The sequence below is a fragment of the Myotis lucifugus genome, unplaced genomic scaffold, assembly GCF_000147115.1.
Source record: "Myotis lucifugus unplaced genomic scaffold, Myoluc2.0 scaffold_50, whole genome shotgun sequence".
NCBI lineage: Eukaryota > Metazoa > Chordata > Mammalia > Chiroptera > Vespertilionidae > Myotis > Myotis lucifugus.
This window is the reverse complement of record NW_005871098.1, coordinates 7310238-7329956: the sequence shown is the minus strand read 5'-3', so window position 1 is coordinate 7329956 and position 19719 is coordinate 7310238. Positions and strand designations below refer to the sequence as shown.

The window sequence follows — 19719 nt, the reverse complement described above, 5'->3', positions numbered from 1 at the left end:
AGGGCCCCCCTTGCGCGATTCCCTTCCCTTATAGGATCTATATCTTCTTTAAGTGCTGAGGTGTGAGGCCCCGGAGAGGGTTCCTCCTCCTCATGTTCGTGTTGCCTCTCTTGATAAAAACTTTGGGGCCCTGAGCCGGTGTCAAAAAATTTTATGGATAAGATAGAAAAGTTTTATTTCTTTTTTGACCGGGGGGCCTTTCACCACTTTTTTTTGTGACAATCCTTTTCTTTGCGGGATCGGCGTAAGACGCTTTGGTGCCACGAGACAAATTGCGGTTTGTTGCGTTCCTCTACCTGGTGCCACGCCCTTATGGGATTGGTCACCAGCATGCTGGTGCGTTTTCTGTCGAGATTGCTAACATGGTCTGTCTTTTTTTAATACCTCCTCCGGGGGGGGGGGGGGCCAATTTTGGAGTGAACAGCCCACCAGGGGGTAATTTTGTAACACGCAGCCCAGTGGGGAGGAAAGGTGGGGGCGAGCACACTGGCACGGGGGCAGTTGGGGGCAAGCAGGCTGGTGGGGGGGCAGTTGGGGGTGATCAGGCCGGCAGGCAGAGTGGTTGGGGCAATCAGGCAGGCAGGCAGGTGAGTGTTTAGGAGCCAGCAGTCCAGGATTGTGAGAGGAATGTTTGACTCCCGGTTTAGGCCCAATCCCTGTAAACCAGCAGGAGGACTTCCTTCAAAGGTTCCCAGATCGGAGAGGGTACAGGCCGGGCTGAGGGACACCCCCCCCCCCCCCGTGCATGAATTTCGTGCACCGGGACACTAGTACTACATAATGCCATTAGGGTTTCAGGTTTTAAGGTCAGATGCAGTTTCCTTACTCTCCTATTATATACACGAGAATACTTAAAAATTCATAGTCAAACACAAAAGACAGACATTCTAAGTAAGTCTAACTCCAACATTATTTTACAACATAACAGTCAAGTCTTTAGGTCAACAAAACTTTAAGGCTTGAAGCTAATTTAACAGATTTTGTTTTGAAGAGATTAGTATCCCCAAATACCTGCTTTGCGGCTTTCTTAGCTTCATGTTTCCTTTGATTTTTAAGGGCTGTTTTTGATAATGGCTTATCATTTCCTGGTTGTGGTTTCATATTCTGAGGTGGTTCCTCCTCATGCTATGGAAAATGTAAAAGAAACAATTTTGAAATAGAGTCCATGTTTTAAAAAACATATACAACAAATTACACAATTTGGCTAGTATGGGATAAAGTTATTTAATCAAATTTAAGATTACCAGCAAAGAATATTTCAAAACTCTGATTAGTAGTAGGCACATTCCAACTGTCAGGGTGGATTTAATGAGGTTCTGCCTATTAGTTGATAGATGTATCTTACATAAGAACTGGCAAAATTCAATTTTGTTTAAACAATGGAATTTACTTACTTTAATTTTTTAAAATTGATTTTTACAGAGAAGAAGGGAGGAAGAGAGAGAGAAACATTGATCAGTTACCTCCTGCATGTGCCCTGACCGGGGATTGAACCCACCAACTTTTGGTGTATAGGACGATGCTCCATCCAACTGAGACACCTGGCCAGGGCTGGAATATTTCTGTTTTTTTTTGTTTTTTTTTTTTTTGTATTACTACTGACACATGATCCTTATGAAATTAAATTAGATACCAACAATAACTTCTTCTGGAATCTTTTTGGATCTGACTACTGCAAACAGAAACTCAGTTTCCTCATTTATTTTCTTTGAACTAAGAATTATTTGCTAGATCTTTACTTACAAAATCAGAGATTAGGAGATTAAAAATAAAAGTAAATAGAAAACCTACAACAGACATCAAGAAAACAGATCAAATAGGAAGGAATAAGTGACTGCATAATTATAAATCTAGGATTAACATAATGGTCTATAAAAAACTAAATAACTTGTCAGATTATACAATGAAAATAGTAATTTCCATCACCGGATATTTATATAAACACCTATCAACTACATTCCACAACAGAAAGAGGGTGAATTAAGTATAGGATCGAGGAGCATCTAATGTAGAAGATGGGGCTATAGTAAATAACACTGTATTGTATAACTGAAATTTGCTAAGAGAGAACTGAAATGTTTTCACCCAAAACAAAAAAATTCATCTAACAACTGATTCTATCTACATTGCTATTATCTTAGTTTTAACTGTCTCTTTAGGCTCTATCATACTTGCACATCAAAGGACCAGATCTTCATGAAGTTTTTGAGTACTAGATCTCAGATCTGTGTTGAACTTGAAAATGCTATCAGGAAATGGGCAGGGCTCAAACAATAATAAATACAGAGGAATAAGTAGGAAACCATAGTGACTTTATCTTAACAGCTGCATTAACTATTTCAGATCATTAAAATTCTGTGCATATAAATTTCCTACTTGGAGCTGCTGAGTACGGGGTGGGGCAAAAGGAGGTTTACAGTTGTGAGTACGTGAAACACAGAATTTATTCCTGTATTATTATTTATTGTACTAGAGGCCCAGTGCACAAATTCGTGCACAGGTGGGGTCCTTTGGCCTGGCTGGTGATCAGAGCCACAGGTTGGCCACCAGGGGCAGGGGCAGCGGGAGGTTGGCCAGCCACGGGAGGTTGGCTGTGGGAGTGCACTGACCACCAGGGGGCAGCTCCTGTGTTGAGCGTCTGCCCCCTGTTGGTCAGTGCATGTCATAGCAACCGGTCAACCGGTTGTTTGGTCGCTTAGGTTTTTAAATAGAGAGAGAGACCAGAAGAAGCCTGGTGCACGAAATTCGTGCATGGGTAGGGTCCCTAAGCCTGGTCGGCAATCAGGGCCAATCTGTGGGGTGACCGGTGGGGTGATCTGGGCCCCTGCTCGCACCTGCCTTGGCCTGGTATCGCCCACTCGCCGGCCCCGGCCCCTGCCATTGCCGCCCATCGCCATCTGTGGGCGAGCAGCAGGGTGATTGGGGCCCCCGCTTGCACCTGCCTTGGCCTGGCGCCGCCTGCTCACCTGCTCCACCATCCCGCTGTGGTCCCACTCTTGTCAGGCTCATCAGGGCCGGCAGTGCCTCCACTGCCGCCTGCTGCCAGCGCTGCGTCGAGGTCACCCAACATGTTCTGCACCGCCACCTGGTGGTCGGCGCATGTGTAACTCCGGGTCAGTCAAACTCCCGCCCATGGGGATAATTTGCATATTAGCCTTTTATTATATAGGATTATTTTCTTTCTTTAAAAATATATTTTTTTTATTTCAGAGATGCTTTCAGAGATGAAGGGGGAGAGAGAAAGAGGGGGTAGGGGAGCGTGAGAGAAACAGAAACATCAATGATGAGAGAGAATCATTGATCAGCTGCCTCCTGCATGTCCCCCCGTGATGGTGAGCTCGTAACACAGGCTCTAACCAGGAACTGAACCGTGATCTCCTGGTTCATAGGTTGATGCTGAACCACTGAGCCACACCGGCTGGGCTATTATATTATTTTCCATACAGACGACTGTAAAACTACTTTTGCTCCACCCTGTATATATAAACCCACATTTGTAGAACAGAGAAACTTGGAGGATAAGCCTCTGTCACGTCTTTTTTTGTCTCTACTCTGAGTACAATGGGACTTAAGATATACTAAAATGTGCTGAACATTTGTTTTATACATCTGAATCCTTTCAATAGTGGGCTCTTGTATAGTATCTTGCTTCAGCAGAAAGTTTCTACTCATTTCAAAAGAACTTCAAAAAAGTACAAAGCTGCCTGGCTGGCATGGCTCAGTGGTTTAGCACTGACATATGAACCAGGAGGTCACGGTTCCATTCCCAATCAGTGCATATGCCCAGGTTGCAGGCTCGATCCCCAGTGTGAGGTGTGCAGGACGCAGCTGATCAATGATTCCTTCTCATCATTGATGTTTCTATCTCTCTCTCTCTCCCTCTCCCTTTCTCTCTGAAATCAATAAAAATATTTTTTAAAAAATGACAAAGCAATTAAAAAATGATGCAAGAAGAAAGAATGAGTTACAAATCTCTTCCAAACCATGTAGCCACTGACAGACTTTCAGTTAAGACAAAACAAACAAAAAATCCACACAGCTCCTAAGCACCATGACCTCTTCTGGCTTTAGTTCTATGTGACCACTGTACATATTTCATCCTTACTAATAAAATGTGTTTCTTTGCCCAGCCAGAATAGCTCAGTTGATTGCAGGTTTGATTCTAGGTCAGGGCACATTCCTGGTATTGGGTTTGATCCCCTGTCGGGGCATGTACGAAAGGCAATCCTATATAATAAAAGCCTAATATGCAAATGGTCCCCTTGGGCAGTCATTCCACTGGGAGTTCAATCTCTCACTATGACGTGCACTGACCACCAGGGGGGCGGTGCAGAACATGGCGGGTGTCAGCGATGCTCTGCAACCTCTCACCAGCTACCTGGGGGCGGGGGTGACAGGGACAGAGGTGCAGCGAGAATGTGGGGTGTCCACTGAGCTCACTCTCACTCCCCCTGCTACCCTCCCCCGGGACACCAGGGCTCGTGTGCCGGGGAAGTCCTCCCACTTAGGTGCCAGGCACCTGCGAGGAGCCCACCCTGCACCTGCGCAGCCTCTTCTGGGTGAGCTGGGCCACAGCCGCCAGGGGACCGCAGGGGCCAGTCAGGCTCTCCGTGGTTTCACATAGGAGCTGGTCTGCGAGGCCAGCTTGGAGAGAGCATGCTGCCCACCCGGCTTCCGTGTGGCGCTGCTGGGCGATCCAGAGGCCCATGCTGTGCCCCGGCCTACAGTGTCCAGCCACGCTCACCGCAACTCCATGTGGGGGGTGGGGGGTACCCTGACTCAGGTGGAGGGTGGCGCGTGGGGGCCCAGGTGCTGCCCAGGGTCCAGAGGTCAGCTGGGACTTTCCCTTCCATGCCAGATGCTCGCGCTTCAATTGCTGGCCAGGCCTAGGGACCGCACCCGTGCATGAATTCATGCACGGGCACCTCTAGTTGATTGATGTTTCTCTCTCTCTCTTCCTCTCTCTAAGCATGTCCTCAGGTGAGGATTAAAAAGCAATAAATTTTGTTTCTTCAGTTATATCAATTTTTATGTGACTGTTTTGATGAATATATAATAAAAGTGAAGGTGGTTTTTTTTGAAAGCCAATAAATACTTCCTTAAGTATAATTTATATAAAAAAGTTTACTTATAAAAAAGTAACTTTTTGCCCTGGCCGGTTTGGCTCAGTGGATGGAGCGTCAAGTCAGCCTGTGGACTAAAGGGTCCCAGGTTTGATTCTGGCCAGGGGCACATGCCTGGATTGTGGGCTCAATTCCCCGCAGTGGGGGGGCAGTCAGTGATTCTCTCTCATCACTAATGTTTCTATCTCTCTCCCTTCCACTCTGAAATAATATATATGTGTGTGTGTGTGTGTGTGTGTGTGTGTGTGTGTGTATATATATAATTTTTTTTAAAGTAACTTTTTTCTTCAAGGGGAAAAATCCCAACATTTTTATTTCTGTCTGCTATGTAACCCCCTTCCTTTGTGAAGTTATCAACTAGAATATCTTTGTTTCTAGTAATTTCTTGACAGTATTTTCTTTGCCATTTACCTAATTTCTGTAATTAGATACAAACAAAAATTTCTCATGAGTGGTTACTGACTAAAATGATTTGTTAGGATCACATAATTACCATGTCACATACAAAAGCAAAAGCTTAGTAAAAATCTTAAATGCTAAAAAATTTTGGTTTTAAGAAGTTCTTACCTAGTTTTATCACAATTTTCAAACTATAATTTTTCTATATTAATTTCTCAACCTTCCTCCACCAAAACAAACTAGTTTTATGGATCAGAGAAAAAAAATACACACCAATTCAGAATTTCTTCCTCTTGTGCTATCTGACATGAATTTAGAAAGCAGGATAGGTTGAGGTTATTCCTGTTTTCAATTTAGGTAAGAAAAATCTCAATATACATGGGACAAATCTGATTACAATATACTTTCGTTTTTTGGCCTAATAAAAATATCATAAATAGGGCTTACTTGGTTAAATAAGTTTTTATATATATTTACTAAATAATACAACAAAAAATTTTCAACAGAACATTTTAAGAAGTTACAGACCACTGCTACATTTTAAGGAGAAGGACAGTGGTTCTTTTGTTTTTGAGAGGGTGAGGAGTGGCACAAGGAAGGCATAGGAATATTTATCCTTTAAAAAAGTATTACTTCCCTGAGTGCTTAATAATGAAGTAGCTGTATAACACCATTTACTTGGAACAGTCCCAGCCTGTTGTATTGTCACCTTTCTAATAGATAATAGAAAGACTTACAGAGCACCTTTATTCTTTAACATCACCACAGAAACTTAGATAATTTACAAATGCCTTCTCCTGAGCTCTGAAATACTCACATTTTAGAGCAGATAAGAATCTGAACAATACTCTGGTCATAACTTTACAACAAAGTTAGGAACTGATGGCCTAAGGACAATAAATGTTTTGTTTGAGCAACAGTGTTTCAGAAACAGAAACTTTACATAAACATCCAGACTTGTTTAGTCTTGAAAAATCAAACATTTTGGCAAAGTGGGACTAAAATCTCCTATGGAAACAATGAACTACTGCTGTGTAGTTGCTGTGGCCTTTAAGGAGGGCATGATCTCTTCTAGTCAGCATGGTCTTACACTGTGCAGGCCTTTGAATTTGAGCCCATGGTCTGCAAAGCTGGTATGTTATATACTCAGTTATCTTTCCCAGACATGCAAAATGTGAATTGCTTCAAATTAACTACTCTATCAATCTAATATGAGCTGTTCACCATTTTCAGCAATGGTTTCTCCATGGTTTCTACCCTAGAGTTTATATTCTCATCAGGTACTAAGTAACACAAGCACATGCCTGAGGAAAAAAAGGTCTAGAAAGCTCCACACACTGGAAAACCTTTTCCCACTAAAGTAGTAAACTTGACTTACCAGTTTGGAATTGGTAGTTGGTTTATTTCTTAAAGCTGGGGGTCTGTAAGCTGTTGCAGTTTTAGGTTCTTCACTGGGTACGTCACTTGGAACTGCTTGGTAAGTTATTGTTTTTGCTGGAAATATTCCATCTAAAAATGGCTGCCAAGAAACCTGCCATAATTCCACATTTGATGGCACATCATACTTGTGCAAGATTGAGCCAGTGTAATGCCAAATCTTGTACCCATTATTAACACGTAACCTGGGAGCACATGTAGCTGTTAAAATATGCTCACCATCTGGGCACCAAGCAAAATATGTAGAATCAGAGGCCACTGGTTTAGAAATAAGTTTGTAGTTTTTAACATCCCATACTTCCATCTGTCCCCTCAGATTTCCAAATCCAGCCAGTACTAATATATGCCCATGAGGACTATAGTAGGCTGCGTTACGAGGACCAGTTCCAAAGTCAAACACAGGATCACACTTCAAGTTGAAAATTGTTGCTTTGGCAGGCATAAAACCATAAACAGCACAAAACTCAGTAGAATTCGAATTCCAAATTACATCATAGATGGGGCCACTTTTTGCTGGAAAAATAATATAAAACCCAAATTAGCAATAATTATATGAATATAATATTTATTAGCACTAATTATAATCACATAACACTCAAACATGTCAAACAGTAAAAAAAAAAACGAAACAAAAAAACCTGAAAATTTCATGGTATGTTAAAATTAAAATATTTTTACATGATATATATAAAAATTAATGTATAATCATAAATTCAAGAATCTCTAATAAACCTTAATTTCTTTTACATTTTGGCAATGTGGGCTCATAGTAGCATAGGTTATTACTACTAGTTATTAACAACTAGTTTTTATTGAACTAGGTAGTAGTATATGCATATAGTAATAAAAATATGAACTATATAAAAAGACATGCCACAAAAATAAACCCCTCTACACTATAGGCAAACCTCTGTTATATTTCTTTTCTTTTTTTGGTTAATCCTCACCCAACAGTATTTTTTCCATAGAGTTTTAGAGAGAGTGGAAGGGAGGAAGGAAGGAGGAAAGAGGGAGAGAGAAGGAAAGAGAGACACATTGGTTGCCTCCCACAGGCACGCTGACATAGCGGGGGATTGAACTTGAACCTGCATATATGCCCTTGATCAGGAATCTTCACGGGGGATGACACTCTAACCACTGAACTACATCCACCAGGGCCTCTCTGGTATATTTATTGCATACTAGAGGCCCGTTGCATGAAGAGATTCGTGCAATAGGCCTTCCCTTCCCCTGGCTGCTGGCATCAGTTTTCCTCCGGCACCCAGGACCCAGGCCTTTGCTCCGGGGAGCCTTCAGTCTTCACTGCTCCAGCCGGAGCCTTCAGTCTTTGCTCGGCCGCTTCACGCCTACGTATGCAAATTAACCGCCATCTTTGTTGGGTTAATTTGCATACTCTCCTGATTGGCTGGTTAGCGTAGCGGAGGGATGGTTAATTTACATATTTGTCCATTATTAGGTAAGACTAGAGGCCTGTTGCACGAAGAGATTCGTGCAATAGGCCTTCCTTTCCCCTGCTGCTGGTATCGGTTTGCCTCCGGCACCCAGGGCCCAGGCCTTCGCTCTGGCCGAGTTCTGGCCAGAGCCGGCCCCGGAGCTGTGTGGCCTCGCTGCTACGCCGGCCCCGGAAACGTCAGGCCTCGCTGCTCCGCCGGCCCCAGGGCCATGAGGCCTCGCTGCTCCGCTGGCCCGGAAACGTCAGGCCTCACTGCTCCGCTGGCCTGGAAACGTCAGGCTTCACTCCACTGCTTGGAGCCTACGTATGCAAATTAACCGCCATCTTTGTTGGAGGTTAATTTGCATATCGCACTAATTAGCCAATGGGAGGCAGAGCGAAGGTAGGGTCAATTACCATGTTTGTCTATTATTAGATAGGATGCTTCCTGAAATTTTTGTTGAAATTTAGCTTCTCTCTCTTAAACACATACAAAAAACCCCAAAGTTCTACCCTCTGTTTCATTTCAATACTCTATCTTGGAGATTTTTTCACATAAGCGCATTATGATCTGCCTCATTCTTTTTCAGCTGTTCCGTGTTCCATTACAAATTCTGTGAGTGTTCACAAACACATCTGTAGAAGTGCAACTGCCTGGTCAAAGGGCGCACCCAGTCACTGGATGACATACCACCAAACTGTCCTTTAAAGACATACCAATTTACACTATGAATAACTTTTGACAATATGGAGTTTTCCCTCACTCTCACTCATGCTCTGTAGTTTCTTATTTTTACTTTTGCCAACCTACTAAGGTGCAAACTGTATCTTGTTTTCTATTTTCTTATAAACTAAGCACCTTTTAAATATATCTATAATAGTAATCTATAATAGTAAAAGGGCAATATGCTAATTAGACCAGAAGTCTTCCAGACGTCCTTCCTTGCAAAGCCGGGGCCCGGGGGAAGCCAGCCTGGGTCCCGGGTGCCTACTGGTGGCCGGAGGAGGGAAGCCTGGGTCCCGGGTGCCGTAGGGAAGCCAGTGCTGGCAACCAGAGGAAGGAAGGCCTACTCTTAAATGAATTTTCATGTGTCGGGCCTCTAGTTTATACATAATTTCATTTCTCTTTCTGTGGACTATTTTTTAATGTTCCATGTCCATTTCTTTCTTCAGTTATTGGTCTTTTATTGCTTTACTTGATACAGTAACAATATTCACCTTTTCTCAGACTCATCCCTTGCAATCTAAACAAATTTCCCCCCCAATTTTTATTGTTTGTTTTGCTTAATTTTTGAACTCTTTTCTTCCCTTAATGTAGAAATCTATAACTTTTATATATTTAAATTTATTCCTTTTCCCTCATAACTTTGGTCTTTAGAAAGTCTTTTTCCATTTTTAGAAAAAAAATCACAAATATTTGCTTCTAGTTCTATAGTTTTAGATACAATTTTTTGGCCCAACTGGATTTTTTTTTTTGATGAAGAGGCAGCATTATTGATTTCTTTTCTTTTTTTTTTAAGAGAGGAAGGAAGAGGGAGAGAGAAACACTGATGTGAGAAATATTCATCAATTGCCTCTGGCAGACCAGGGATGAAACCTACAACCCCACCATGTGCCCTGATCGGGAATCAAATCCGTGATCTTTCGGTGCACAGAAAGAGGCAACACTATTAATGTTTTGTTCCAAATAGCTAGACTGTTGTTCCCATACCACATATTAAAAAATCAGTATTTTTCACCATTGATTCAAATGCTGACTTTCTTACATAGCAGTAGCAATGGAAATGTGCATCACTTTCTGAATTTGGTTCTGTTTCATTGTTTACCTGTCTACTCACCAGCTAGAACCAAAGTGACTTAATTACAACTGCCTTACATCTTAATATCTAATAGTGTAAGAATCCCCCCATCCTATTATTCTTTTGCAGTTTTCAAAACATTATTGCAAGTTTATTTTTCAGTATCAACTTTAGAATCAGCTTACCTAGTTAAATCTACTGGCATTTTAATTTCACTTTTACATCAATTTGGAGAGAAATGACATCTTTATAAAATTCTTAAAGGTCACAGTTTGTTCCTCAGAAGTTTTTTTCCCCATCGGACCTATACTATTTGTTTTTTGTTTCTATACATACATGAACTCTTCCCTTCCATTATGTTTAAGTGGCTGTTGTTATATGGTGACTTCATCTATGAGCAGAGATGATTTTGTTTCTTCCTTTTAAAACTGCACACTTGCCCTAGCCGGTTTGGCTCAGTGGATAGAGTGTCGGTCTGTGGACTGAAGGGTCCTGGGTTCTAGTACCAGTCAGGGCACATGCCTGGGTTGCAGGCTCAATCCCCAGTAGGGGGAGTGCAGGAGGCAGCCGATCAATGATTCTCTCTCATCATTGATGTTTCTCTCTCTCCCTCTCCCTTCCTCTCTGAAATCAATAAAAATATATTTAAAAATAATTTAAAAAAATAAATGAAATTGCATACTTGCCTTGGCCGGTTTGTTTCAGTGTTTAGGAGCATGGTCTGTGGGCCAAAGGGTTTCAGGTTCCATTCCCAGTCAAGGGCATTTCCTGGGCTGCAGGTTCGATCCCTGGCCCTAGTTGAGGTGTGTGCAGGAGGCAACCAATTTTGATGTTTCTCTCTCTCTCTCTCTCTCTCCTGTTTCCCTCCCTCTCTCTCATACACACTCTCTCTAAAAATCAATGGAAAAAAATATCCCTGGGTGAGGATTAAAAACTAAAAATAAATAAGACTGCATATTTTATCTTTTTAAAAAATATATATTTTTGTTGATTTCAGAGAGGTAGAGGGAGAGACAGAAACATCAATGATGAGAAAGAATCATTGATCGGTTGCCTCCTGAATGCCCCCTACTGAGGATGGAGCCCACAACCCAGCATTTGCCCTGAGCAAGAATGGAACTGTGACCTCCTGATTCATAGGTCGAAGCTCAACCACTGAGCCACCAGCTTGGTTACGTATGTTATCTTTTGATCAGTTATACTAAGTAGATCTTTCAGAATGTTAACTAAGAGTGGAACGGGGAGTCACCCTTGTTTTGTTTGTGACTTCATTAGAACGTTTTCTTTACATGTTCAATTCAAAATGAAAAAATTAGGGAGTTGCCAGAATTTTAGATCTGTATTATTCTATAGTTAATTTAGTTTAACAAAACAAAGATGAAGTACTAACATTCTTCAGTACTGAAGATGGTGCTAAATTCACTAGATCAACTTACTGTCCTAATAAGTTCAATAAGTCCTCAAAGAGTTACAGCAACTGAATTACCTAACTTAGCAAGTTTCCTACTAAAGAACTATCATAACTAAATTAACTGGGTTATGCCAAAATCAGGTGTGTCTGGAAATGACTTTAAATTTCTTAATCAAGAGGAATTTTATCATAAAGATTATAAAACATGTTAGTCTTATCACCTGATCAAGAATTTAGATTATATCATCTTTTTTAAAAAACATATATTTTTATTGATTTCAGAGAGAGGAAGGGAGAGGGAGAGACAGATAGAAACATCAATGATGCGAGAGAATCACTGATCAGCCAGGTGCCTTCTGCATGCCCCCCACTGGGGATTAGGGCATGTGCGCTCACCTGGAATCGAACCGTGACCTCCTGGTTCATAGGTCAACGCTCAACCATTGAACCATGCCAGCTGGGCTATGTCATCTTTTTCACTGTCCTAATGTTTTTATCAAAGGAAGATGGCTGAAATACTCACGTAATTGCACCACAGCACTTTCTCCGTTTGTTGCAATATAGTGCAGCGTTTGTTCACCGTAGTAGGAAGCTCCTGTCTTGTCAACATCTGTACTAGCTATTACTAACACAGCAGTAGCTATAACAGTGAAAACTTTAATTAGATTTAAAACACAAATTAACCTAATGGTGATAAAAAATATATTAAACAATATAATACAGCCATGTAAAAGTTCATTAAATAAGCTTTGATACATTCTCCTATACACATAGGAATCAAGTCTAAATCAATACTTGATAAACAAAATGAGAGAAAATATATTTATTGTACCTTTTTTATTCCATAGCATTGTAACCTTATCTGCCTTAAAGAAACTTTTATTGGCTAAAGCTGCATGAGGTCCATCAAAGTTGGGGTACTTATATAATCGAACAAATGAAGGTGCACCCTTACTTCCTGGAACGTAAACAGCCACCTATGATACACAGACATGAATAATTTAATTTATGAAGTATATAAACTAAGATGGATATCACTAAAAACTAAAAAAAGAGGTTAATCTTATAATATTCCACATAAACAAACAGAAACATAGCCATTACCTTGTATGGTTGGGGTCCAGGTGATAACACAAAATCATTAATTTTTTGCAAATGCAATTTATTTGCAGTTGTATCTAAAAAAAAAGGAAATGGTGTTAGATTGATGAGAGATGCTAACAGTGAATGCTAAATTCTGAATGCATTTTAAAAGGTTAGTGTAACTATACACAATAATGATCATTGTAGTCTCATATAGATGAGGCAGAGCAAAATAGTGGAAAAAGCATGGGTGGGAGTAGACAGATTTACACTTGAGTTTCTACTCAGTCACTTATTAGCTGTGTGAGCTTGGGCAAGTAATGAGATTACACACCTAATTTCCAGTGATTGGTTTTTAAGAGCACAGTATCAGGCACATAATAGGTATTTAATAAACATCAGTTCCCTTCTCTTCAACTTCTGAAATAAAGTAGTTTTAGAGCCCATTAGATGGGAAAGATGACTTTTAGATTAATATAAAATGTGGATATAGATATTCTGTAACTAATTACATGACAATAATGATCACAAGAGTAACAGTGGTGAACATTTTTTTGAGTTCTAACTCTGCCAGGCAGTCAGAACCCATGTTATGAAAAATACTACTTCCCTAGTTAATGGGATCAAGAGCTGTTATTCTTCCTTTGTTCAAATTCAGAGATCAACAGCTCTTCAAAAGTAGCACACCAAACTGCCAAATTGCAGCGCCCTTCTTTTGGCATGCTCACAAAGAGGCAGGCAAGTGAACCCAAAATCAGTGGGGGCTAGAATGAGCCTCAAAAGCAAGATAATGAAGTGTACAGCTATAAAGATTAAGTGAATAGTGCCACCTTTGGTATATGTTAACGGAGTTACCAATTCCTACTCTACTGTAGTATACTCAAAAGTGTACAGTCATTAATGGGATACCCTAAGGACAAAAGAAATTGCAAAACTTTTTCTTTAAATCATTTTCAGTAATCATGTTATTGGTATTACTGTTCGTATTGCTATTCTAAGAATATTATGTGGTTCGTGTGAAATAAAGCAAATGAAATTCCAGAGAACCAGGATTCCTGGTGTTGGCAAAAGGCAATACAGATATAAGATATAAAAAAAAAAAAAAAAAAGAAAAAAAAAGAAAAGAAAGAAAAAGGCCTAAAAACAATGACGAAACCCCACACACCCATATTGTGGTCTCTAAATACCATTTTCCACTAAAAGAAACCAGAGTATTTCAAAGAAATGACTGAAATGACTGATTCTAGGTATACAGCAGGAAATAATAAACACAGTAGTCTCAGAACAGCTTGTCTTACTATATAGCAAGGACTAATTGACCAATCATGGGATAATCTGAGCCATCAATAACAATAATTGCAATGGACTGAAACACATGTTTAAATTTCTAGTTCACAAAGATGGGGGGGGGGGGCGGGGATAGGGGAACAATTGGTTGCAATGAAGATTGCCAGAGAAAGAACTCATTCTTTCAAAAGTGATAAAAGGAAAGAATATTGATCCTGCCTTTCCTATATATATATGGTACTACTAGGCAACCAAATAGTAGATGAGAAAATTTCTCTTTATAGAAGTAGTACAGCTAATATGAGAGAGGAGGAGGATAATCAGAATATCACCAATTCGCAACCACTCATGAAATAATGGATCTAGGCACTGAACGTTAATGTCAGTTAACCCTACAAAATTAAAGACAGTAAGACAGTATGTGCTTCTTGATAAAATAATTCAATACTGTCTTATGATGTAATCTTACCCTAATCTCCCCCAGAAAAGATGCTGAAATTGACCAACTCTGGATCCAAATGAGTTACTAATAAGGGACAGATGAACAAGTTAAATTATAGGATGGGATACAATTCAAACTATGAGAAAATATATAGGACAAGTAAGCTTGTTTAAGTAATAAACTGCAAGAGGGAAAAAAAGAGATGGAGAAGGAACCTGTAGCTTAAAAGAAACTTACAAGATACATCAGTTAATTGCAATGTGCAAAATCTTATTTGGATTATAAGTTTTAAAATAACTGTAACATTTTGATTATTAGAAATTTAACACTGAACAGATAATGGTCTTTTGGCTAAGTTATAAAAAATTTAAGAGTCCTAATCTTCTGAGATACATACTGAAATGCTTATAGGTAAAATTATATGACCTCTAGGATTTGCTGTAGCAGAGTAAGCGGAATGGAAGATGGATAGAGGGATAAGATAGGATTGGCAATGAGTTTACGGTTATTGGGACTAGGTGTCTAATTTATGTTTCAAATTCTACACAATAAAACATTCATTTGTATCACAGAATTTCAATAGCAAATAAATACAGAAAGAGACATTTAAAATGTCTTGGTTTAATAGAAATTTAGGGAATAAAAAGTTATTATAAAAGAAAATTTTTGTTATAAAATTTCACTAGTGTTTATAAGTTATTCAAATGAATTACTATAGTAATTTTAATATATTTGTTTACATATAGTATGTATATAAATATACAGCAATGTATTAATATTAATATGTTAACAGTATTTTAGAGAACTCTATGATACATATAAAGCAATAAAAACTATATACATTTATAGTAAATAATAAAATTATTTCATAAATCTTTCCATACTGAAATTGTTATTTTCAAAGAAATGAACTTCATTGTTAACATTTCGGGCACAAATAGTTTCATCTTCTGACCAGGATGGACACCTACATTGAAAAGAAAATATAAAAAACATTTAAACAGAATGTAATACCACATGTTAACATGTTAAAGTTTGTGATATTGCTTACTATTTAAGGAAAAATACTTATAATATGATGTTAAGTCAGTTACTAATAGTTTTAGTCAGTATATATAATAGACAAAATACTAAACAAAAGAAAGATCAAGTGTTTATTACATTCCTATGTACAAATTTCTTAATAGATCTAGATTTTGGTCTGAGAAGTTATTTTCTAAACCAATACCAAAGAAACAAGTATTATACAATGAAGATATTTAAAATATTTTGTAAATAATAGTAAGTATTCTAAAACATTTACTTACCAATTTTGCATCTTTTTCTGGATGAAAGCCTTCAAACATGTCCCAGTTTTCACATCATAAAGTTGTAGGTTGGGAACTCCAGCTGTGCCATCTTTAGAAGCTGAAGTAGAAACAACATTTTTTTTTATAGTAATTGTCTCCTAACACTAGTAAAAAAGATGTCATTTTTAGAAACAATTTGAACAAAGTTACACAGATCAAGTAAGAGAGTTGCTTTAAATCAACTTTCTCCACTATTTTTAATTATGGATTTACTCACCCATTCCTAAAGCCGTAACAATATGATAGCTGAGAATACTTAAAAGAGATTTCTTGTTTAGTGAGGTTTACTGTTAAGTAAATTAAATTGTCTTATATGAAAGCTTGTTTCTATAAGTCACACACTGAGTTATATGACTCATGATTTTTAATTTCCCTTTTATTTACTTGGAAAAAGAAGATTCATTAAGAGTCCATGCCTCTTGGAAGAACACACCCAAGAGGTTTACAATCCAACAAGGAGCTATAATAATATTTTGCTTAATATCCACATAAATTAGAACACATTTCTCTTATTTACTTATTTTAATTAATTAATTTTTTATATATTTTTATTGATTTCAGAGAGAAGGGAGAGGGAGAGATAGAAACATCAATGATGAGAGAGACTCATTGACTGGATGCCTCCTGGACATGCCCCACTGGGGATCCAGCCTGCAACCTGGTTCATTGTTGATGCTCAACCACTGAACAACACAGGCCAGCTAAAATAAACATTTTAAATAATCATTATAAATGAAAGAGGAAGTAGAGTAGATTCAACATCTAAGAAATGTGTATGGTATGACAAAGAATAGGTAATGGTGTGCCATTGTCTAACACTTTTAGAGATATAATATGTTACATAAACATTTTATATAGCTGTGCTTCATAGATAAGTAATAAAATACTGGGAATTGGTATCGGGGTTTATTTTAAGAAACATGTTTTAGATTCAGATACACATTATTTAAGAAGTTAATAAGATGATGATAACAAAATACTTACACAGTGTCTGGCACGTGAGTACTCAAAGTTATCTACTTAGAAAAAGAAACATGGACTAGCCAGCGTAGCTTAATGGTTGAGCATCAACTTATGAACCAGGAGAGGTCAGGGTTTGATTCCTGGTCAGGGCACATGCGTGTCTGATCCCCAGTGGGAGGCATGCAGGAGGTAGAAGATCAATGATTCTCACTCATCACTGATGTTTCTATCTCTCTCTCCTTCTCCCTTCCTCTCTCTGAAATCAATAAAAACATTTTTTAAATGCTTTTATTTATAAGGTTATTATTATTCTTAATTTTTGAGATCTTCTCTATCCAGTGTTATTTACTTTATAAAATTTCCCTTGGCTTTTTCTTTTGCTCTATTTCATGATGGATCTTTTCATTAACCTACTATGCAATTACTTAAAGTACATTATATTTGGGGAATACAAGATTCACTGTTGATTAAAAATATTTACACACTATTTACTATCATAAAGATTAATTACTTTCTTATAAGTTATAAATTCGCATTTTTTCCCACTGAATTGAATTGGGCCTGTTAGAATATTTTTATAATTGGAAAATACTTACTAGTGTAAGGTTGCCACGTTGCCAGGACAGTGTTTTTTGGTGAGAATTCAAGGCAAACTGTCTTAGGGAGATCGAAGGAGTGCAGTAGTCCCTTGTTAGTGACACTGATAATATTTATTCTGGTTTCAAAAGAAATTACTTCAGCAACAAAATACTGTTTCACAATAGCCAGCACTAACAAAAACATTTAACTCTTTCAAATATAGATCACTCTATCTATTTTTCATAAAATCAATTTTCAGTTAGTTCTAGAAAATATCCAATAAACACCTTAACTAAAAAAAATACACATTTTACCAAAAGGCCCCTATATAAGGCTGGTGTTTCGAAATTACATGCAATTAATAGAAAGATACAATCACAACAGGATTTTAATTGAACAGAGCTACCTAAAGACAAGATGAGATGTATCAAACCAAAGAGAAAACAGAGATGCTAAAACAAAAGCATATTTTATTTAATTTTTAATTTTTATTTTTGGCTTAACTAACAGTTATTTATTTCTTAAAGTTCTGGAGGCTAAGAAGTCCATGATCAAGATGCTGGAATCTTAGGTTTCTGGTGAGAGCCCTCTTTTTGGCTTGTAGAAAGCTGCCTTCTTTTTTAGTTCTCACATTGCACAGAAAAAGTATGTTTTAAATATGTTTTTATTGATTTTAGTGAAAGAGGAAGAGGGATAGAGAGATAGAAACATTGATGAGAGAAAAACATCGATCAGCTGCTTCCTGCATCCACCCCCACATCCCCCCCACCCCACCTCCACCTACTAGGGATCGAGCCTCCAACCTAGGTATGTGCCCTACCTGGGAATTGAACCAGGGACCTCTTGGTTTATGGGTTGCTAAACCACTGAGCCACACTGGCTGAGCAGAAAAAGTATATGTTAAAAACTGAGTAGCCCCTGAGGAAATCAGCAAAGAGACTTTGGATGCTTATTAAAATTTTAAAGCTGCCGAACCGGTTTGGCTCAGTGGATAGAGCGTCGGCCTGCGGACTCAAGGGTCCCAGGTCCCCCACCCCACCTCCACCTACTAGGGATCGAGCCTCCAACCTAGGTATGTGCCCTACCTGGGAATTGAACCAGGGACCTCTTGGCTCATTGTTGTTTCTAACTCTCTATCCCTCTCCCTTCCTCTCTGTAAAAAACCAATAAAATATATTTAAAAAAATAAAATAAACTTTGGATGCTTATTAAAATTTTAGAAGCAGTCTTGAAAAGATAGACTGTACGAGTTATTTTGGTATGATAATAATAAATATTAGAATAATTGTACCAGATTCCATTTTCTTTGATGCTTCCTATGTACCCTGTTCTAGTCTAATCACTTTATGCACATTTTCTCATTTCATCCTCACAACACCTTATAAAATAGGTATTATCATCTCAATTTTACAAATGGTAAAACTGATTTGATGAAAAATTAAGTGATTTGATGATTTGCCCAAGATCATACTACTGATAAATGCCAGAGTTAACCTTTAAAACCAGCTTAGTGACTTGCTATTATGTATTCTTTGGGGTTAAAAAAAAAGAGAGATATAATCCATTTTATTCCAGAAATTCCTTAAAGTTACTTTGTTCTACTCCAGTTTGAGGACACTGGATCACGATAAGCAGAAATTGGTAAGAATGCAAGATTACTGCATATTGTTTTAACACATGAGATTTTTTACAACTTACTGTGAATTTCATATTTTAGAATTACATAAAGCTTTCTTTTTTGTAGTTGATAACCTTGAATAGTTATTCTTAGAATGTTTAATGAAGGGTGTTTATTTTGAAATTTTTTTAAAAAATCACATATTTAAGGAAAAATCACCTAGAGTTTCTGACTTAGTTAACCATGAATTCAGCAAAGACCACATACACTACATGTTTTTCCTGTCCCAGGGACATGATATGTCTTTGAGCCACAGCACTTAAGGAAATAAATGCTAGAACCAGGTACAGAAAATATCTATTAAAAAGATGGACATATATGAGGACATATTAAAAATACTCAGAGTTGATGCCTGGCTGGTGTGGTTTCTCCCTTCCTTTCTGAAATCAATAAAAATATTTTTTAAAAATATTTTTAAAAAATAAAAAATATTCAGAGTTGAACCCAAGAGAAAGCCAAGTGGAGATGTGAAATAGATAAAATAATTATAATAACTACCAAGGTAAAAACAGATTACTCAATAAACTCTAAGCTAACAGGATAGGGTTACCACAAAAAGATAACAGACAATGAAAAGAAGTATGGTAGGTCCCATTAGACAGTAAATTTCTATGAATTCATTACTCAAATAGCATAAATTAAAATATTAAAAAAAAATAAAAGCCAAATGCCCACAACAGGTTCACCAAAATATAAATAAAAAAAATAAGTAATAAGAAAATCTTGACAGTACATTT

The 19719-nt window shown here is 38.1% G+C and overlaps 1 protein-coding gene across 5 annotated transcripts in view; it reads right to left on the bottom strand.

Moving 5' to 3' along the window:
* The window catches only part of EIF2A (eukaryotic translation initiation factor 2A), a 57950-nt gene that overhangs the window by 10886 nt on the left and 27345 nt on the right, over positions 1–19719 (bottom strand). For 2 of the 5 annotated variants that reach the window (XM_014455804.2, XM_006088667.3), the window contains 8 exons: positions 17322–17440; positions 15721–15820; positions 15298–15380; positions 12706–12779; positions 12434–12578; positions 12125–12241; positions 6901–7472; positions 1012–1125 (listed from right to left, as the gene is read on the bottom strand). In XM_014455804.2, the coding sequence (XP_014311290.1) occupies positions 1012–1125; positions 6901–7472; positions 12125–12241; positions 12434–12578; positions 12706–12779; positions 15298–15380; positions 15721–15820; positions 17322–17440 (1324 nt within the window). Of the gene's footprint in view, positions 1–1011; positions 1126–6900; positions 7473–12124; positions 12242–12433; positions 12579–12705; positions 12780–15297; positions 15381–15720; positions 15821–17321; positions 17441–19719 lie in introns of those variants that run through there. The other 3 variants (XM_014455805.2, XM_014455807.2, XM_023753767.1) reach the window with 2 other exon arrangements.